The 22,857-nt window shown below is 51.3% G+C and overlaps 1 protein-coding gene across 1 annotated transcript in view; it reads left to right on the top strand.

Annotated features, from left to right (window-relative positions):
* Positions 1 to 22,857, top strand: part of NADSYN1 (NAD synthetase 1) — a 199,914-nt gene that overhangs the window by 16,883 nt on the left and 160,174 nt on the right. Inside the window, exons 4-6 of the mRNA XM_085643580.1 lie at positions 227 to 280; positions 17,204 to 17,293; positions 17,413 to 17,464. Coding sequence (XP_085499706.1) covers positions 227 to 280; positions 17,204 to 17,293; positions 17,413 to 17,464 — 196 coding nt within the window. The remainder of the gene's footprint in view (positions 1 to 226; positions 281 to 17,203; positions 17,294 to 17,412; positions 17,465 to 22,857) is intronic.

The raw sequence follows: 22,857 nt of genomic DNA, 5'->3' as shown, positions 1-22,857 counted from the left end.
AATAGGGATTCCCAAAAGTAATGAGTGAAATATTATTGATCTAATCATTTTCTAATTTATTGCTAATTGAATCGAAGAGGTATGCTGTTGTGCAAAAGAATTGATTTCACGTAAATCTCCTATGATAGTGATCTCATATTTGCGAAGATTTTGTTCCTGTTTTCTTTTTTTTACAGCAAGTAATTCAAAGATAATGTGATCTAACAGTCTTGAACTTTTCCTACAGGCCGGTTATGCACAGAAATGTCCGGTACAACTGTAGAGTGATCTTCCTAAACAAGTAGGTGCTTCATCAGCCTTGCAGCTTTACCTTTTTTGTCATAAAAATGCAAATTGTCTCTGGTTGCAGTCAACCTAATGTATTGACGGTAAATGTTGAGTGGCCAGTATGTATTAGTGAGAGATCTACCATGGGCGGGTTCTGTTTTATTGCTATAGTGACCCAGTTACAGAAATTCATATGGTATCTTAATCGCACATCTCCAACTGCAAGTCTACCCAATGTGTCGGTAATGCTTTTAGCAATGGCTGTACCTATGTTCTAAGATTTTATTATGCCAAGCCGTGACGTTTCCTGACGTACTTTATGATGTCATCTGCACAGCGGCAGCAATTCAGCCCTCCCCATAGCGACCTCTCCATGTGTCCAGCCTCGCTCCATCACCTGTACGCAGTGGCGGCTGCTCCATAGGGGGTGCAAGGGCGGCAACCTCCCATCACCAGCACGCAGGAGGAGAGACAAGCTACTCTGTGCATTTCCAGCCTCCAGAAATGCAAACGGACAAACTGACAGATTTGTCAGCTTGTTTTGCTTTCATTTCTGTGCAGGTGTCAACGGAAGTGCACAGAGTTGCTTCAGCTCCATGTTTTGCGCATGCGTGAAGAGCGCTTTTCATTTCCGCCCTCTTCACACATTTGCAACCCATAGACTTGCAGCGCATGCTCTTTGCAGCGCAGCTTGTCTAAGAATGGATGCATGCACGGGCGGTCTGACCAAATCGCCCCAGGCGCTATCAGGAGTCAGGATGGAGCAGGAGCGAAAAGAGGGTTCAAGCTCAGCTCTAACCTGATTCCTGATACGGCTGTGATCAGCACGTGCCTGGTGTTGTAATAAAAAGACGGAATCGAGCCATTCAAGGCGTGCAGAAACACGCAGGTAAGTAAACAATGGAAAGGAATCCTTAATTTAAAAACATTTCCAGTAAGTTTGAAGACCGCACGCAATGGTTAAGCACTCTCCTCGGATAACAGCTTTGCAAGGGTGGCCCACGGTTATACACTGCCACTAATAGCCTATTGTGGAAGAAAACTCACACAAGGTTGCAAAATAGGAGGCCCTGTTCTCCCTGCATGTGGAGGTTGGCACTGCGCTACTGTGGTTGGCAGGAGCCTTACACACAACTCCAAGAGTGCAAGGGGTATCAGCGGTTGTAGGCAGGAGCACCTAAGATCTGCAGGATAGGAGTGGGCATTAATTGTGAAGAGTGCTGTATATCGTGATCACGGGAGTCCCCTATCTGAACGCTGTGAGGAGTAATGCCCTGCTTTTCTTAGTGGCAAAGGTCCTGGGAAGGTACCAGCGATTGACACACACTACTAGAGCTTAGTGTTTAATTGGGGGTAGACTGATAGGCACCCATCTCTGTTTGCACCGGTTCAGAAACCTGGGACTCTACGGTGATGGGCATTTTAAACTTAGCATTGGTGAGAGGGATGCTTCTCTGAGATTGCAGGATTTGAGAATCCGGGGGAATCAGCAGTGCCAGGCAGGGGCGTAACACAGGCCCCCGCATCCCCCGCGGTGCGGGGGGGCCCGTGAGCTGCAGGGGGCCCCCTCAGCCGAGTACTAATGCCTGCGAGCTCCGGATTAAATCCGGAGTGGGGGCTCCTCCATGTACCTTGCAGGGGGCCCCCCTGAGCTTTCGTTACGCCACTGGTGCTAGGCACCTTCACGAATGGCACTCTTCGCTGAGATAGCAGTACTTGAGATTGTTGGGTAATTGGCAAGGATCGCCACCATCCCCTAGGGTTGGTGAGAGGAATGATGAGTACTCTTTGGTAAGATTGCGGTTTTTCAGAATAACGGAGATCAGCAGTGATGGGCACATTCCTTTAGGGGCGACATCCTGAGTGAGCACAAGATCCTGGAAAGGCAGCAGTTATCAGCACGGGTCTCCAAGACCGCATTGTTTCAGAATGCTGACGTTTTGACCATAATTAACTGACTAATATCCACCTCTCAAATTACTTTCATATTTCACCATACTAATTCACCACTAATCCTTTATGGGTTTCCGGAGTAGCGTGCTTCAACACCCCATCAGGGGTAACAAGCGCTATCTAAATACAAACCTTTTTTTCCTCTTCTATCCTTCTGCTATCCTTTCAAATCCAAATAACTGACTAACCTATCCACCACTTAAAATGTACTTGCATGTTTCACTATACTAATTCAACACTAATCCTCTATGGGTCTTGGAGTAGCGTGCTACTCGCTAAAAAAGCGCTTTGACGCCTCATCATGGGTAGTAAGCGCTATATAAATGCAATTACAATACAATACAATACATCTTAAATGACAATCGCGCTTCTGTACAGGTTTTATTTAGATATTCTGTACTCATTGTTATGTCTTTGTTTGCTTTAATTATCAGGGAGTGGAAGTGCTGAATTTGGAAAACAAAATTATCTAATGTGTTGCAAAGGAAAGGGGGTTTAAGTCATGAGGGCCAGAGCTTGAAAACCAAGTCTGACAGTCAATTTTCAAATGTATTTCAAAATAAATCTGCTGCAATGAAATTGTCATCAAGCACACATTTGACAGTAAATCTGTTTTAGAACCCTAACTGGTCACAAAGGGGCTACACTGCAAACTATTTTACAGGGTTTAGACACCTGATGCAGAGGTCTGTGTCCCCCCCAGCAATTGTGAGGGGATTATACTGGAAATTATGACTAGTGATTAACACAGCACTGGGAGAATTCTTTGTTTTTTCCATTCACAGTTTTGAATCATAAAGTAGTATAGAGGATGAATGTGCCTGCTGCAAGGCACACCGTGTAAAATGCACATCACAGAATATTTAGCTAGGTAAGTGTGCTACTGCTTCTGACACTGAGGCCATTTTGTTCCTTCCAGTCCTTAAGTTGAAATATTCTTATATTGCACGGTGATCTATTTACTGGCATGAAGGTGCTGCATGCAAACTGAAAGTCTTGGGTTTACATCCTTATTTTTTCTCAATCTGTTGTTCTAAGATTGCAAAGTAGAGTTCCTTTGGTAAGTGATAAAGTCTTGTTAGTACTGATAATTACAATCAAGTGCATTACGTTTTATATTCTAACTATATGTTCCTCCCAGCCATTCACTCTTAACATATAACATCTACAAGTTTGGATGATATGAGATTCCTATACCCTGTAAGACTCAATGTCTTGTGTAACATTTCCTGTACATTGATTTACACACTTGTATGATGTATTGTGTCTCTCTGTGTGATGAGAGCACTCTGAAACCCTACACTTAAGTGAGTGGTGCTATAAAATAATTCCAGAGAAGAATTTAGTAGATGACAGTTAAATCGATATCACACTATTTAAAAAAAAAAAAAAAAATTCCGTGTTAGAACTCACTGCCAATTCCCACCGGGAGTCAGGCTTGCTCCCTTCGCACACTTCTATGATAATACACAGTGATATAATTTTGCCTCGCCACTTTCGAAGTTCACCAGCCGCCACTGGTACCTTGACTCCCTGTATTGTAACGGTATGCAGCAAGGAGGGGTCAGCTGTGCGCTTCTCATGCTTTGCTAGAAAAATATGCAAAGATGTCCCTTTGCTGAACCGTACAGCTTTAATGCTAGGCCATCCTCCCCCCGCTGCCTGGATGATGTGTCCGTCAGAGGGGTGGAAGATTCCCTTCTCTGTTTTTTTAGCGTGAACCACGTCATAAAAACATTGAGGTTCTAAACTGAAAACATGGCGATTTGCCACAATTCAAGCGGAGAGTCTGCTTGCCCCATGCCTACGCCTGAACTCCCAGTCATGTTTATATGCAAAGAGCCCTCTCTTGCATGTATCATACCCTATAGTCCTCAAGGAAGCCATGCCACACTCCCTAGCTTTGTGTTGCCTGGACTGGCCGTCAGTACTGTAGCCATCCCCCTAGCTTGCGTAGCCTCTTGGCCTGCTGAGGCCACTTTGTTCTAGGACGGAAGAGGTCTGGACCGCACACAGAGGGTGCAGGGTGCAGACTCCTGCTTGTTTTGGCCCATGCTTTCTGGGGAATCTTCATAAAACCGATTTGCATACCACGGGGATTATGGCTAGCAGAGCCACAATTGTGGGAGAACGTACATTTACCAAACAGCACAAAAATCACAATGCTATAAGAAAGACTTGATTATCATAACGTGTCGGGTGGCTCAGCGTACTAAAGCAGCTGCTGGGGATCTCTGCGAGTCACTGGTTCAAATGATACCTAGGCGTCTCAGCCTTTCATCCAGGGGCGCATGGTACTAATGGTCGAAATGGGCGCTGCCTTCCCAACTTTTAGGAGAAAGAAGAAGAGGATGAAAAATAAATAATACTGGGCATCTTAAAATAAAATTTAAGTTTGCATTTTTAATTTTATTTGTTTCTCTGTTTTTCTGAGGGCCGGGTGAGGGTCCGAACGAATGGCCTGTGCCCGGATGATCCCTCACTTTGTCAGGGGCCAGGGCGAGGTCTTGCTCGACCTGCAAGCAAAAGCTTGAAAAATGACGTCAGTAGTGATGGGAGTGGTGATTGTTCGTTGCGAGATGCAGAAACCAATTAGGGCGTACTTCGCAATGGCCCAGGGCGTGTCTGGAGCAGTGCCATTAAAGTAAATGGCAAGGGGCGGGGTAGGTCTATGGAGAGAACGAAAGGCTGGGCGTGTCACTGGCCTCTGACACTGCTTTTGCTCACTTTGATTGGCGGGCTGGGGCCTACTGAATGAGCGACCATGTCGCAGCAGCGTGTACTGTTCTTTTACGTGTGTTAGGACTCGAAGAAAAGAACCAAGGAGCAGATTTTACTAAATCAATGGCCCAGAACAGCACGCTAGTTGGCTCACCCTGAGCTGAGCATTTTGGATTACTGCCTGGGGCTTCCAAGCTCCGTCTTGCAAGCTTCCTTCTGAGGTGCCGGCCTGAGCTGCTCTGCCACAGGAGCTGCTACAGATTAGAGAGTAACGGTGCGGACCTTGCGAATTCAAACAGGAGTCAGTGCAGCTAAAACGCACCTCTAGCCGACCCCTCCCTCCCCCCCCCCAAATCATCCTGCACATTAAATGTAGGTTTCATTACAGTTACGTTTACTTAATTTATTGTGCTACATATTTTTTTTTAAATAAAGGAGTGAGCGCATAGCTTCACTAAATGAAAGTTAATTGAATCATGTTCATGTTTGTATAAACGTGTGAGCCATCTGCTGTGTGACCTGTAACGGGGCGGTGCGCCGTGCGTGGGTGGACACTGTATTTGGGTTCTAAGTGCACCGAGGGCTTTTGGGATCTGAACACCATCAGGAAGCGTGGGCCCGTCTCAAGCAGCAGCAGCACGAGGGTTCAGTGGTGCACAAGATGTTTGCGTGAATAACTGTGTGTGCACCCCACTGCTGCAACCCAGCAGCGGGAATTTGTATACAGAGAGACCTACCCCATAGGGCAGGAAGGGAGGACCTCACCAGCTGGAGGCAGAGTATGTGGGGATGGACTGCGATAAAATGGAAGGGAGAGCACGTTTGTATGCTTGTGTGTGTGAGGCAGCAGTGAGGAGGGTGAACGATTGAGAGAAAGAGAGAGAGGTGGGGGCGAGACTAAAGCGCAGGAGTGAGGGAGCCAGGGAAAAACATTAAGAGAGAGAGAGATACAGAAGAGAGAGAGAGTACAGGGCAGGAGAGAGGCAGACAGACTAGACTGGGAGAGTTGGGGATAGAGACAGAGAGAGAAAGAGAGTGAGAGAGATTGTCGAGGGCACGAGAGGGAGAGAGGAAAGAGATAGGGCAGAGAGAGTGTAGAGGGCAAGAGAGGCAGCCAGAGAGAGAGGCTGTGCCTTGTTGGCACTAGTCTGTTGGCACACTGTTCAGAAGCTGTCCTGGAGGATTGCTGTCTCGCAATGAAGTGTGTTGAAGACGCCAGGCCAATGGGCGCCGATGGAGCTCTACAGTGTGACTGAAAGGCTCTCTCTCCACTCGGTGTTTATAGAATACCATGGGCCCCTATGATTTGCTAACGAGGTGATTAAACCCGGCTGAGAAAACTATCAGTTAAAGCATGATTTTCATAGCGCTCCACTGGATTCAAGGCGCTAGAATTGGGTCACACAACAACCTTATACAAAGACCCACCGTCCCACAAACATAACACAGTGTGCACCGCACAAAAAATCATTCCCAATGCTTCCACACACACTTTTCAATAACCGGTCACTGCAGGATTGTATTGTGATCAAAAGTAGGCCCGGGCTATACTGAATAAGCAGCTATGTACGTCATCAAATGAAATCTCTTTACTGATGTCAGAACTACACTTTCACAATTGTCTTATTAACCTACTTGCTTGCTCAAATATGCATTAAAATGCACCATTTGCCCAAGCTTTTTTCCTTTTTTTGCAGGGGGATAATCCCCTCAGACCCCCATTATGACAGTCGAGCTTGCTCGCTACGGGAAACATCCTTAACCACGAAGGCTTTTCTACGCGTTACGTTTACAACGGTACACTTACCATGTAAACGTCTTTACCACGCGTATGCCTTCCACGACCGTCTTTTTCACGCAAGCTGCACTGGAACCTGATCATCTTCGTCGAGTTCAGTCCCTTTTTGATGTCGGCAAAGACGTGTGTTTAAGGGTAAAAATAGAAAAAGGGGGCTTGAGGGGTCTCCCCCCCCAAAAATAAAAACAAATGTGTACGGAAAAAGAAGGGGGCATGGGGGTCTACCCTCCCCCCAAAAAAAAGAACATGAGAAAACGTCGGGAAGTGGTGACAATCTGAGTCGTTTTAGAGGAAACGGAATGACGCTTTCTCTTTGCGACGTAGGACGTAAGCAAAGAAGATCGAGGAGAAGACTTGAAGAGGTGACGGGAATAAAAGAATAAAAAATATATATACATATAGATTGAAGGTAACGGGCAGGGGTAAAAATAATGATTGGGGGGTCACGTAAGGGTACAGGGGTGGGGTATAACCTTTACCAAGAGTATTTAATTACCATGCAAGTGTGCGTGGTAAAGGAATATTCGTGGTAAAGGTTGTGCGGGTAAATAGCATTCCGTTGTAACGCATGCGTGGAAAAGGTATGCATTGCAACGGAATGCGTTGTAACGACATACAACCGCTCGCTACAGGTCACTGTTTCCGAACTTTTACGCCCAGCACTTTCAGATGTCGCCTGCCGCCCCTGCTTTCATCCTTCTGAGATTGACAAAATGAGTACCATTGAGTTGAGCGATAATAAACCTCTGGTGTCCGTCACTAGCGTTTGAAACCCCCTGAGGTGAATACTCGAGTACCGCTTTATGCTGCATTGTGAGCGACATGAGCTACCGTAAGATGTATGTAACTGATGTGTTTTACATTTCCCATTCATGCTGTTTTATGTGGAGATATTCTGTATATGACTCTATTTTACACCACTCGTATTCTACCCCTCTACGCTTCCCAACATAGCCGCCAACACCCCCGTACACATATCTCTACACAGCCCCCTGACGCTAATGGTCCGAACCTACCAACATCCCTCTGTAGACACCCCTACACAGCCCCCTGACGCTAATGGTCCGAGCCCACCAACATCCCTCCGTACAAATCCTTACACAGCCCCCTGACGCTAATGGTCCGAGCCCAGCAACATCCCTCCGTACACAGCCCTCTGACGCTAATGCCCGAGCCCAGCAACATCCCTCCGTACACACCCCTACACAGCCCCCTGACGCTAATGGTCCGAGCCCACCTACAACCCTCCGTACACAGCCCTCTGCCGCTAATGCCCCGAGCCCACCAACATCCTCCGTACACAGCCCTACACAGCCCTCTGGCGCTAATGCCCCAAGCCCACAAACAACCCTCCGTACACGTCCCTACACAGCCCTCTGACGCTAATGCCCCGAGCCCACCAACAACCCTCCGTACACACCCGTACACAGCCCCTGACGCTAATGCCCCAAGCCCATCAACCCTCCGTACACATCCCTACACAGCCCCATGACGCTAATGCCCCAAGCCCACCAACATCCTGTGGTGTTGCGGTCCAAGAGGAGGGGAAGTCGAGACTCCGGGACTAAGTGACCGAGAGACAGAGTTGTGTGGGCATGAACCACGAGAAGCGATATATATATGTATATCTAGGAATAAACCCTTCAAACCCTACCAACGATCAGTGTCATCTGTGGGGGCAACAACATATAAGGAAAGGGGCAACATTACAATGGCGACGAGGAGGTGAAACGGCCCAGCGCTGCCTCCAGGGTGAGTGCCTCGTGGTCAGCATGCCATCGACACCCACAGTCACCACCCCTGACCAGCAGGAGCGCGGCAGTGTCGCGGAGAGAAGAGGAGGGCGCGCATCCATTCAGACGGGTCCCTCCTGAGCCCGATTCCGGACAGCAGCAGCCCAGCAGCGTGGAACGGCGCCAGGGAGAGTCCACGTGGCGAAGCGCACGCACACACCGTGGCGGGGGTCACAGGACGACACGCGAGAAGCGGCAACGCAGACCGAGACGACGACCCAGGCGCAGGGAGCCCCGACAGCACCCGGGGGTCGAGAAGCTCGAGCCCAAGACCGCGGCGAACGGAGGCAAGGAGTAAGATGAGTGCCACATCGACAGGATTGCCGAACCCGGTACCTTTCCTCACGAAAGCAGGGGTTCCGGATATGCCGTGGGAGGATTGGAAGCCGTATTTCTTGAATTTCTTGTTCGCTTTAGAGGAGGAAAGCGGCGCTGAGTTCCCGAGCACGCGCAGGAAGAGGATACTGCTACACCATTTGGGCCCCGCAGGTCAGAGAGTATACGACGATCTGGTGAAGGTGGTGCGGCCCGCGGCAGACGATAATGTGTTTCAGCACGCGATCGACGACATGGATGCCCATTACCGCCCGACCGTATGTGTAGCCATCGACAGGTACAACTTCTACCACAGAGCGCAACAGAAAGGGGAGACGATTGACCAGTATGTGGCGGCGTTACAGAAGCTGGCCCTAACGTGCAAATTCGGAGCCTTCCAGGAAGAGTTGATTAGGGACCAAATAGTAATGCACGCAGCGAACGCGTCCATCCAGGATAAGCTGTGGGCTAATGGAGACGAACCCCTGAAGACAGTGGTAGCCATGGTGAAGAAAGCAGAAATGTCCAAGAGATGTGCGGAGACAGCAAAGAAGGACCGACTCCCAGAACAAGCAGTGTGCGGGATAGAAGATCGGAAAAGCCGCGAGAGACAGACGACGGCGGAACAGCACAACACACGGCAGCACAGGAAGCCCATGACCCGGGGCGCGAAACAGCAGACGCAGGGACAAGGGAGCACCAACACGTGCTACAGATGCGGCAGTGAAAGACATGCCGCCAACGACAAAGGGTGCCCAGCGTTCCGAGCTAAGTGTACATACTGCGGTCTGATGGGTCATTATGAAAGAGTATGCAGAAGGAAGACACCAAGGCAGCAAGTGAAGTACGTGGCACAGGAGATGAGCAAGGAGGAAGAGCAAGAATGCCAGGAGGACGACGAAGAGATCCTGATGATAGAAGACCAGATCTTGGGGATCGACGGCGCGGTCGACAAGAAACCGAGGTGCGACATGACCATCGGGGGAGTAGGAGTCACTATGGTCGCAGACTCAGGTTCCCCCTACACGATCATAAAGAAGAAGATATGGGAGGAGGACTTCGCACCTGTTACCACACATCGACTGCGTCCCACGGACATCCACCCGGTGACATTTACAGGGGAACCCATACCCATGGTAGGGTATTGCCCCCTAACATTCGAGTTCAAGGGCAGAACGTGCGAAGGAAAACTGTATGTGGCGGAAAAGGGACCATCAGTGTTAGGATGGAAGGATCAAGGGAAGCTGGGAATAAAGCTGAACCCGGGAGGCCGCGTACAAGTGCTCATGATGGAAGAGGACCCCAGAGTGGGAGCAAGGCAGTGGAAGGAGGAGTTCCCCGAAGTCTTCAGAGACGACATAGGGAAGCTAACCAAATTCCCGCACAAAATAAACCTTAAGGAAGGAGCCCGACCGGTGTCCCACAAAGTGCGAAACATCCCGTTCCGCACCAGGGAGGCAGTACAAGAGGAACTGCAGAGGTTAGAGGACAACGGGATCATCGAAGCCATCGACAATGCGGAATGGTTGGCCCCCTTAGTCGTGGCGCAGAAGCCGAACGGGAAGGTGAGATTGTGTGTGGACCTCAGGGAACTCAATAAGAACATTGTGGTGGACAAGTTCCCCCTTCCCCGCATCAATGAGATGTTAGCCAAGACCAAGGGCGCTAGGTGGTTCTCCACTGTGGACTTAACGTCTGCGTATCACCAGATCGCACTCCACAAATCGTGCAACCACCTCACATCATTCATAACACCGTTCGGGTGCTACAAATTCCTACGGATGCCGTTCGGGCTCGCCTCGGCAGCGGCAGTCTTCCAAAAATTGATGTACCGCCTGTTCAACAAGATGGAAGGAATCCAGTTCTTCCAGGACGACATCTTGGTGATGGGCGCCTCCACGGAAGAACACGACCGGAGGCTAGCAGGTGTCCTGACAGTACTGGAGCAAAACGGGCTTACGGCCCAGTGGGACAAGTGCAAGTTTGGACTGGAAAATGTCACTTACCTGGGGCACGAAATCAGTCAGGAGGGCATTAAACCCAAGGCATCCAACGTAGCCGCCATCAGGGATGCACCTACGCCCGCAAGCAAGGAGGAAGTACGGACATTCTTAGGGATGGCTGAGTTCTACAGCAAGTTCGTATCCCACTTTGCGTCAAAGACACACCACTTGAGGTCGATCCTGAAAGAAAAAACGGCGTTCACATGGAAGGAGGAACAACAGCTGGAGTTCGAGGAGATGAAAAGAGAAATATGTGAAGCTATACCCATTCAAGGGTTCGACCCAGCAGCTCCCACGACCCTGACCACAGACGCGAGCGACCGAGGCCTAGGAGCGGTGCTAACTCAAAAGTCTGCACAAGGAATGACAGCGACAATCAGCTTCGCGTCCCGCACGTTGGCTGACAATGAACGCAAATTCAGCGTGATCGAAAAAGAAATGCTGGCTGTCGTGTGGGCAGTGGAAAGGTTCCGACAGTTCCTGTGGGGAGGACGGTTCCTCTTACGAACAGACCACAAACCCCTGGTAAAAGTTCTCACGTCCAACGGCCATGAGCACGCAACACCAAGAATCGCTAAGATGACGCTGCGACTCCTCGACTACGTGTACGACGTAGAGTACATCCCAGGCACCAGGAACCGCGTAGCGGACTACCTGAGCAGGGCGGCAGCAAAGGAATCGGCAGGGGCGCAAGACGCAGAGAATTGGGCAGAGTACGCAGTGGCGTTCATGGGCGATCACGAAAGAGCAATCAGCAAGCAGGAATGGGAAGAAGAGTACGGTTCCGACGAGAGGGTGAAGGCAGTCAAAACATACGTGACGCAGGGGTGGCCGGAGAAGAGGTTACTCGGAGAAGAACTCAAACAGTACTGGGAGGTCAGGGAAGAACTGTCGCTGGGGGACAACCCGTGTTTCCTGTTCCGGGGCAACAAAGTAGTACCCCCGATGGCGCTGAGACCTAGAGTGGTGGCTATTGCCCACGAAGGACATTTGGGAATCGTGAAAACGAAGGGAAGAGTGAAGGAGGACTATTGGTGGCCAGGGTTGGACCTTGCAGTGGAAAGACACGTCAGAACGTGTGAGCAATGCAACAATGCAGACAAGACGCAGAAAGTGCTACGTCCACCGCTGGGACGCTTCGACTTCCCGGAAAACCCGTGGGAAGAGATTTCCATAGACGTCCTAGGTCCCATACAAGACGCCAGTGGCAACCAGAAGTACCTCACCGTGGTCGTGGACAGGTACTCGAAGTGGCCAGAAGTCCATGTGGATGAAAACGCGGAGACAGATACCATCCTGGGGTTCCTCACGGAGGTGTTCATCAGAGAAGGGATCCCCAAAGGAATCCTCAGCGACAACGGCCCACAGTTCACGTCGACCAAGTGGGAGGCCTTCATGGACAGAAACGGGATAACCGTCAGGCGCACACCGGTCTACCACCCTGCGGGGAACGGAGCAGTAGAGAGATTCAACAGGGTAATAATGGGGTCAGTGCAAGCGGCCATCGGTCAGGGAGCAAGCTGGGAGAAAGAACTCAAGCGTCTGCTATGGGCTTACCGGATAACTCCCTCGTCCACAGGCTACAGCCCATTCCGCATTCTGAGAGGAAGAGAACCGTTCACCCGAGACAATGTGGCCTGGAAGAAGCTCACGGTGCAGAGTCATTGGTCACCGGCAGTGGTGCGCAGGAACTTGGAGAAAGCACAAGCCGTGTACACAAACTACTACGACTCAAGGCATAGCACCAAGGAAGTCGCCTTGGAGAGAGGAGAGTGGGTGAGGGTGAAACTGCCAACACCGGGGAGGAAAGGGGACAGCAAGTTCACGCCCCCCTTCCAAGTGGTGGAACCCTATTCCACATCAGCCTTACTGAGTGACGGGAAGATTTGGGCACAAGATCGGATGGCAAGATGTACCAGTGCCGATGAGACTGAGCAGAACATGGAGCTGGACAGCGGGGCAGGAGCCGGGTCCACACCGGCGGGAAAGAGCGAAAGTAGGAGACCAGAGGGAGAAGCAGGAAGCGTTCCCAAAGGAACCTGGAGTCCAAGAGGAGGGGAAGTCGAGACTCCGGGACTAAGTGACCGAGAGACAGAGTTGTGCGGGCATGAACCACGAGAAGCGAGTGGAGAGGCGTTTCCGAGTGGGGGGGCAACACCCCTACCGCAGGCGCAGGAAGCAGGAGGACACGCTGCGGGAGGAGAATAATGCTGCCACGAAGGTTCGAGGAGTTCAGCCTAGACCACAAGTAAGACTGTTCTAGTGTTAAGGAGGGACTGTGACTGTTGCGTTATAAAGGAGGGAGATGTGGTGTTGCGGTCTAGTCTGCTGCACGCGAGGCGTGACGTCACCGGACTTCCGGCGGCGGCCAGCTTAGGTTCGGCATTAGCGCGCCGATTTAAATAGCGAACGGAGCTCCGTACCGGCGCTCCTGCTAGAGTTGTATATCTAGGAATAAACCCTTCAAACCCTACCAACGATCAGTGTCATCTGTGGGGGCAACAACATATAAGGAAAGGGGCAACATTACACATCCCTCCGTACACACCCGTAAACAGCCCCCTGACGCTAATGCCCCGAGCCCACCATCGTCCCTCCGTACACATCCCTACACAGCCCCATGACGCTAATGCCCCGAGCCCACCAACATCCCTCCGTACACATGCCTACACAGCCCTCTGGCGCTAATGCCCCGAGCCCACCAACATCCCTCCGTACACATCCCTACACAGCCCTCTGGCGCCAATGCCCCGAGGCCACCAACATCCCTCCGTACACTTCCCTACACAGCCCCATGACGCTAATGCCCAGAGCCCACCAACATCCCTCCGTACACATCCCTACACAGCCCCTGACGCTAATGGTCCGAGCCCACCAACAACCCTCCGTACACATCCCTACACAGCCCTCAGGCGCTAATGCCCCGAGCCCACCAACATCCCTCCGTACACATCCCTACACAGCCCCATGACGCTAATGCCCCGAGCCCACCAACATCCCTCCGTACACAGCCCTCTGACGCTAATGCCCCGAGCCCACCAACATCCCTCCGTACACATCCCTACACAGCCCCCTGACGCTAATGCCACGAGCTCACCAACATCCCTCCGTACACATCCCTACACAGCCCCATGACGCTAATGCCCCGAGCCCACCAACATCCCTCCGTACACATCCCTACACAGCCCCATGACGCTAATGCCTCGAGCCCACCAACATCCCTCCGTACACAGCCCCCTGACGCTAATGCCCCGAGCCCACCATCAACCCTCCGTACACATCCCTACACAGCCCCATGACGCTAATGCCCCGAGCCCACCAACAACCCTCCCTACACACTCCTACACAGCCCCCTGACGCTAATGCCCCGAGCCCACCAACATCCCTCGTACACAGCCCTCTGACGCTAATGCCCTGATCCCACCAACATCCCTCCGTACACATCCCTACACAGCCCCCTGACGCTAATGCCCCGAGCCCACCAACATCCCTCCGTACACATCCCTACACAGCCCCCTGACGCTAATGCCCGAGCCCACCAACATCCCTCCGTACACATCCCTACATAGCCCCCTGACGCTAATGCCCCGAACCCACCAACATCCCTCCGTACACATCCCTACACAGCCCCTGACGCTAATGCCCCAAGCCCACCAACATCCCTCCGTACACAGCCCCTGACGCTAATGCCCCGAGCCCACCAACATCCCTCCGTACACATCCCTACACAGCCCCTGACGCTAATGCCCCGAGCCCACCATCAACCCTCCGTACACATCCCTACACAGCCCCCTGACGCTAATGCCCGAGCCCACCAACATCCCTCCGTACACATCCCTACATAGCCCCCTGACGCTAATGCCCGAGCCCACCAACATCCCTCCGTACACATCCCTACACAGCCCCATGACGCTAATGCCTCGAGCCCACCAACATCCCTCCGTACACAGCCCCCTGACGCTAATGCCCCGAGCCCACCATCAACCCTCCGTACACATCCCTACACAGCCCCATGACGCTAATGCCCCGAGCCCACCAACAACCCTCCCTACACACTCCTACACAGCCCCCTGACGCTAATGCCCCGAGCCCACCAACATCCCTCGTACACAGCCCTCTGACGCTAATGCCCTGATCCCACCAACATCCCTCCGTACACATCCCTACACAGCCCCCTGACGCTAATGCCACGAGCTCACCAACATCCCTCCGTACACATCCCTACACAGCCCCATGACGCTAATGCCCCGAGCCCACCAACATCCCTCCGTACACATCCCTACACAGCCCCATGACGCTAATGCCTCGAGCCCACCAACATCCCTCCGTACACAGCCCCCTGACGCTAATGCCCCGAGCCCACCATCATCCCTCCGTACACATCCCTACACAGCCCCATGACGCTAATGCCCCGAGCCCACCAACATCCCTCCGTACACATCCCTACACAGCCCCATGACGCTAATGCCTCGAGCCCACCAACATCCCTCCGTACACAGCCCCCTGACGCTAATGCCCCGAGCCCACCATCAACCCTCCGTACACATCCCTACACAGCCCCATGACGCTAATGCCCCGAGCCCACCAACAACCCTCCCTACACACTCCTACACAGCCCCCTGACGCTAATGCCCCGAGCCCACCAACATCCCTCGTACACAGCCCTCTGACGCTAATGCCCTGATCCCACCAACATCCCTCCGTACACATCCCTACACAGCCCCCTGACGCTAATGCCCCGAGCCCACCAACATCCCTCCGTACACATCCCTACACAGCCCCCTGACGCTAATGCCCGAGCCCACCAACATCCCTCCGTACACATCCCTACATAGCCCCCTGACGCTAATGCCCCGAACCCACCAACATCCCTCCGTACACATCCCTACACAGCCCCTGACGCTAATGCCCCAAGCCCACCAACATCCCTCCGTACACAGCCCCTGACGCTAATGCCCCGAGCCCACCAACATCCCTCCGTACACATCCCTACACAGCCCCTGACGCTAATGCCCCGAGCCCACCATCAACCCTCCGTACACATCCCTACACAGCCCCCTGACGCTAATGCCCGAGCCCACCAACATCCCTCCGTACACATCCCTACATAGCCCCCTGACGCTAATGCCCGAGCCCACCAACATCCCTCCGTACACATCCCTACACAGCCCCTGACGCTAATGCCCCAAGCCCACCAACATCCCTCCGTACACAGCCCCTGACGCTAATGCCCCGAGCCCACCAACATCCCTCCGTACACATCCCTACACAGCCCTCTGACGCTAATGCCCCGAGCCCACCAACATCCCCCGCCTCCAGAGCCGCGCTCCCCTGGTGTTGGGGATCTCCTCGGCCCGCTGGCTCATCCCTTCGGCTGAATATTCTCTTAGACCCCCCTTCTGTGGGGTGTCTTGTGTTGAGGTTCCTGCAGACCAAGAGCAGAGATTCTGTAATGGCCGAGGAATGACGGCGTCTGGTTGTCCCGGGATATTGCTGGGAGCACAGGACATTGGCCTCTTCTTGCCACAATGAACAGGTACCGGTGGCTAAGCTCTGAGTAATATCTCACTTACATTTGTTAACTCAGAAGTGGTGGGAGGTGCAACAGGTCACGCGGGAGCTTGGAGCAACCTGTGCGTCTGAAGCAGGTGCCGCCCTTTTCCATGTGGGTTCGGGCTGGAGAAATCCCACACTGGAGCCCACCTAGAGAACGCTTTGAAATGTCACAGACCCGCTCCAGAGAAACGTCACAGCTGAGTGTAAGCACGACTGCGGGAAACCGGGGTGGGAGGGTGGCTGCTATCTCCGAGCATCACTGCTGATGGGAACACGCGGCAAAACCAGACCCATGTTGGCTTGTAAGGAGTTTGATGGGCCACTGAAAGACTGTAAGTGGGCCTATGGTGGCAGTGGGGAGATTTAAAATCTGAGGGCGCTGCAGAGACCTGGGAGCCGGAGGGCTGAGGTGGGCTCAGGTATTTGAACTCAATCCGTAGACGGATGCAGACATTTCAGGACACGGCTGGAAGGGCTGGGGAAGTGTCTGTCATGGTGATCATGAGGGGAATGGAGAGAATACACGGCATGACAGTGTCGTGACTGACTAGTAAATCTTGGTCAGAGTCACTCATAAGCGACTTGTAAGGAGAATGGTTCAGGACCCGGTGGGGCTTCAGCAGGACGGCAGTGCTGGGTCAGAGTCAGTCAGTGTGTGGCCTGAATGGAAATCGAGAGAGTGCACTCTCTTCATAAGGACACTTCTGGAAAGCAAAAACATCAACTTATTTCCATGAGTTGTCCATTCCACTTGTTCTGAACATATGTGACATTGCAAAAACATTTCTGTTTTACAGAAAAATTCTCCTGATTCGACCAAAGATGTCCTTGGCAAACACAGGCAACTACAGAGAGCTGCGCTGGTTTTCACCCTGGAGCAAACCAAGGTGAGCTCTGACCTGAGAGGAGACAGAGTTGTAGTTTGCAGGGTGCCTGGGCTAGCCTCTTATCTGTCACAGGGATATTATTGTTGTATAAAACTCTAAATATTGTGTGCTTTTCATAGGCATGTGGAAGAGTACTTTTTACCAAGGATGATACAAGAGGTGACCGCACAGGTATGTCTTACTGGACGAGACTGGTGCCCACAGGTTGTGGTGCACTTTCAGTGTCCTCCTACTTTTGTACAAATGCTGTGAAATCCAAGTTGTAATTTGGCAACAAAATGACTACTTGAAAACGCTGCTCTCGCTCAAAGTGCGGTAAGGCTGGTCGCCCTCTGTGGTCACAGCGGTAATCCTGGGTGGGCATTCGTCGGATTCCTGATTTTTGATTTTACCTACATGGTTGGTAGCCAGAGCTGTTACTAAAGCTCTACCCAGGTACGTACCACGAGCCAACGGTTCTAGATGGTGGTTTAGAAGGTTGTCCACAACTTGGCAGTCCCGTATGAGTGGATTTCTCTTGCTCTTATCCGTGCCACTGTGCCCTACCCTGGTTATTTGACAGCCTTCAGGTGTCTACTGCAAAGTCCCCTCTTACTCAATAGATTGTGGCACGTAGATTTTAATGTATGCTTTCACAATGTCCTCTTAAGCAACTTAGGCAATTGTAAGTCGCCTCCCTGCCAACCTTTGTACATGCATCGGCCACTTCCCACGCCTCTGGGCATCCTTCGGGCATTACAGTGTTCTGAAGGGCATGTGCTGGTTCAACAACAGGTCTCACCAGGACAGCCCTATTGTTTCGTGGTTTTAGACAAAAGCTCGCTGAACTTGAACGGCATGTGTACATTACAAGGCTGCAATGAGCTTTCTTAATCCTGTCATTCAGAACTGATTCATCCATTTTTAGGTCTCGGCTCGAAGGCTGCGCTTGCGCAGTCTCGCTCCAAGATTTAATGTTAGGAGTGGGGCTTTAACCCGCCCCTTTTTTACCTCTTCTCCATTGGCTGGCCTCTGAAATACTGGTCAGCCATTGGAGAAGAGCATTGTCTCTCCAAACAAGCCCCGTCTTTTTCGGATTCAGGGGCGTGTTTTTTACTCTCTTTCTCTCCTCTGGAATGTAAACATTCCAGCCAATGGCAAGAGGAGAGAAAGAAAAACACGCCCCCGAATCCGAAAACGCTGCTGCGTTTCTCCAAGGCATTTCTGCTTGACCTCTGAGAAAGGCGGTGGTGTTAATGGCGTCCTCTCCCCCTGCTGTCGGCTCCCGTGTTCGGCTGCTGCTCTGGTCTGGTTACTGCTCCGCGCGCAGCGTGTTTTCTAGCTCTGTTTCCTGCTCCCTACCATTTGAGCCCAGCGCAGGATGTTACGTCCAGCCTCGGTCTCGAGCTGCCTGACTCGGCCCCGCCCTCCTCATCCCCTGTTTTTATATATCAGCAAACTGTACATACAGCACACCAATACGGACCCTACAGATTGTGGCTTACATTCATAGACTGCAAGAAGGAACAGGCTAGATCCGCGCCAAGGATCCCAAGACTGCTGCATAAAACCGCGGAAGCTACAAGAGCCACGTGACCAACCATGGAGGCTAGGCAGCTTAGCGGGTGACCTTAGGAAAGGAAAAGGAACTAGTCGCCAGCACAGTGCACACGGCCAACCTATGTGAACCAATGCCAAACCATCTCAGTAATGTGGAAAAAGTGATGCACGATGTGCAGGAGCTCACACCAGTTGTAGCTACTTCACAGTATCGAAATGGACTTCAGTATCTTGTTAAGTGAGATTGGTTTGGACCAGAGAGGGGATACGTCAACTAGCTGCGAACAAGTTGATGCGCCGAGCGGCTCAATACAACCGCTGCAGGGAATATCACCTTATTAAGCCGGTAAAAGTGGACCCCAGGCTAGAATTACCACGACATTTAAAATATGCAGCTTGTTCACATGTAATTGTTTCCAACAGCTACGGAATTCTGGGCTACTGGCCAGACGGAGCGAGATTTACTTGCCACGGCTTTAAGACTTTAGGTAACTAATAAAGTCAGCTCTCCTTCTCCTGGCATGGAAAGGCAGCACCCTTGCATAAGGAAAGAGTGTGCTAGGATACAAAGCGAGGGGAGTGCCTGCACTCCAACGGCTGATCGCTGCAGACAGGCACAGCTTACTGCACTTAGATGTGGAGGCCAAAACAGAAGGAGGATTGGCAAAGCAAATAGGTCTGGCTTTAATGAGCGAAAGTGTGCAAAGAGCATTTCTGCACGCCTAGTTGCCATATTGAGACTGGTGTATACAAGAATGTGTGTTTATCAACGTATATGGAAGCCTTCAGCGGGCAAAATATATATCCGGACTAAGACCTACAAAAAAAAAAAACAGACTGATTCTATTAAACAGAAAAATGACTGCTTACTGTTTATAATGCATTTTTTATAACAAAAGAAACGGCGTGGCGATTTAGTGCACTTTTGAGATTTCCATCTGTCACTCATGCACTGCGAGGGAAGCACTCCCACCAGGCAGACAAATGATACACCAGTCAATAGTACAAAGTGTAAAAGGAGCTGCTATGAACAGAAGCAGAGCCCACTGGGTTTATTTCAGAAATTGTGTTTATGGTTTGGTTTGAAAGAGCCGATGTCTGATAGACCCATTATAACCTAACAAAACATAGGTCTCACCTTTTGGCTTTGCTTTTTGCCAATCCTGTTCAGCAACTGCAAGAACAGAAAAAATGGTTATTGATATTGCTAAACATCAGCCAATTTAAAAACAAGCATTGGCAAAGTGCTTGTGACCAACTGGCTTTTCCAATGCATCTAGCGATGCTGTACAGCATTGGCAAGATAGAGTACAGCAGGCCCAAAAGTAAACGTGCGCACTTACAAAGCGGCATCGGGGACTTTAATTCACTGATGCGAGCATGAGCCATAAATAAAATCAAAAAGCAGCAGTATGAAAGCGCATTTTCCTTACTGGCCTTCCGCCTCCGTAACATAAAAAAAAAAATATATATATTTTTTAAACGACAAGCGGGGGTGGGGTGGGGAGGGAGCAATCAAAGTGTTTGAGGGAAAAGTAGGAAGAGGAAGGAGAAAAGCAGCGAACGAGAGAGAGCAAAACACAGGGCTCTGTGTGGGGGTGGCTAGGTGTGTGTGTGGGGGTGGCTCTGTGTGTGGGGGTGGCTCTGTGTGGGGGTGGCTGTGTGTGTGTGTGGGGGTGGCTCTGTGTGGGGGTGGGGGTGGCTCTGTGTGTGTGGGGGAGGGTCTGTGTGGGTGGGTGGCTGTGTGTAGCTCTGTGTGTGTGGGTGGCTATTTTTGTAGGTGGCTCTATGCGTGGTGGGTCTGTCTGTGTGTGGGTAACTCTGTGTGTTTGTAGGTGGCTCTCTGGGTGGCTCTATTTGTGTGTGGGTTGCTCTGTGAGTGGCTCTGTGTGTGTGGCTCTGTGTGTGTGGGTGGCTTTGGGTGTGTGGCTCTGTGTGTGGGTGCAAATGCAATAGGTCTCGCATTTGAGAGTGATTAAGCTATTGACATTGTAAATAACAATGCCGTTTCTTTAAATGTTTTAAAAACAAAGACATAAACAAAAATAATGTCATGAGCAATGCCAATAGCTTTAACTTTAACAATGCCGAGACCATTGCATTGTAAATGCTTGTTTTGTAACATGTTCATTTTAGAGGCAAAATCAGCAAACACATACAATATGCAAGTTTCAACTAACAGCAAATTTATCATAAAAGCACTCGAAAGGCCCCACTATGGGATGAAGTAAATGCTGCTGCTGGAAAAACAAAATAGCAATAAAGTCAATGCTCGGTCCATAAGGTAGCTCCAGAGTGCCGCTATTAATAAGCGACTGGAGCCTCTCCAGCGCAACAACATCCTCAACAATAGCAATTATGGGACCAATGCAATATTCAAACAATCCAGGGCAAACAAAAAAGCCAAATAATAAAAGAGGACCAGCAATAAGAAGGAACATGCACTCAATAAAGAGAACCCTCCTTCCCCCCACCCTAAATCCCCCCCTACAAGCCCTCTCCCCCCCACCCCCTGGCGTGGCAAATGGGACAGTTAACACTAGTACAGAATGTGGAACTCTCAGTGTAGCACGGGTGACCAGAACCAACTGTAGCATCAAGCGTCCGCCTATTTTCGGGGGGCTCCTAGTACCAACCGTAGGCCCTCTAGCATGTTCCTGCGAGTCCCCAGCGTGCAGACACTAAGTCAAATCCTGCTGACCACTAGCCACAGACTCCGCATCGGAGTCCGTGTCAGACGATCTCAGCAATAATGTTAGTGCCTCTCAAGCCCTTGCAGCGTCCAAAGCTTTATCGTTATTCGCACGAGTGGCCGCCTGCACTCTAACAACCCCCTCACAATCTGCCCATTTAATGAAAGCAGCCTTCCACCTAGTAAAACTCTGGCCCTTCTTAGCCTTCCAGTGTGCGGTTATCTCCCGTTTTGCCAGCACCAGGCCCAGATCCATAAACTTACTTGTGACCTTGGTTTTGGAGGTGTGGGGAAACCAGTGGAGCAGGCAACCCCCCGGCCCCGGATCAACATCCCTCTCAGTAATGTTACATAATAGCTCCACTACGTCTCTTCAATACGCCTGCAACTGGACGCAGTCCCACAGCATATGGTGAAAGCCTGCCCTCTCCGTACCACATCTTGGGCAAAGCGCTGCTGCCACATTAAAATATTGCTTGATTTTCGCTGGCGTAAGGTACGCTCTATGTAAAATAAAAAATGGACCAGCTGAAACCGGGCATTTCTGGAGCATTTCCAAGGCCTTTCGATCACTTCAGCCCATGCCTTCTCAGGGATCATGCCCCCCAGGTCCTCCTCCCATTTCTGTTTCAGCCCTTCCAGGGGAAAAAGCCGCTCATGAGTCATCCGCCTTAATGGTGCCCGCAGCTAATACCACATACTGGCGGACCATAGAGGTCGGAGGCTCAGACAAGCCCTCTCCCCAGTACCTTTGAACAGCCGCTATCAATGCTGAATGAAGCAAATAGTCTCCCCGGGGCAGATCGAAGCGGTCCTGAAAGGTCTCGAATGGTATGAGGGCACCGTCATCATACAGATCACCCAGCGTGTTTAGGCCCGAGTCATTCCAACGAGCAAGCGACGACCAATTACCTCCGTGAGGGAGCACCAGACACATCAAGATAGGAATCTCAGGGGCGTACGGGTGAGCTATCAGAGCCCTCCTCTGGCTTCTTATCCAGCATGCGCGCAATGTTTTAATTTCGGTAGAAAGTTCATCAAGCCGAAGCGGCCGCTGCAAGATGATGGAGGACAATACCCGTCTAGGCACGCTTCCGGCCTCCCGCTCACCGACGTCCCGAAAAACCTTAGCCACTGCCTGTGTGAGCCATTGTAATTGGACCGCCAGATAATGAGACTCGAAATCCGGTACCTCCAGCCCCCCCTCCCCTCTCGGTCGTGCGAGCGTCTTCAGGGCCACCCGTAGCCTACCTCTAAGTCACAGAAAACCTGTTATCTGCGTTTGGAGTTGTTTAAAGGTCTTCGCCGGTATCCAGATCGTCAGAATCCGGAA

This window comes from Triturus cristatus, chromosome 3_1 (genome assembly GCF_964204655.1).
Source record: "Triturus cristatus chromosome 3_1, aTriCri1.1, whole genome shotgun sequence".
NCBI classification, from domain to species: Eukaryota; Metazoa; Chordata; class Amphibia; order Caudata; family Salamandridae; genus Triturus; species Triturus cristatus.
This window is presented reverse-complemented; position numbering and strand designations above follow the sequence as displayed.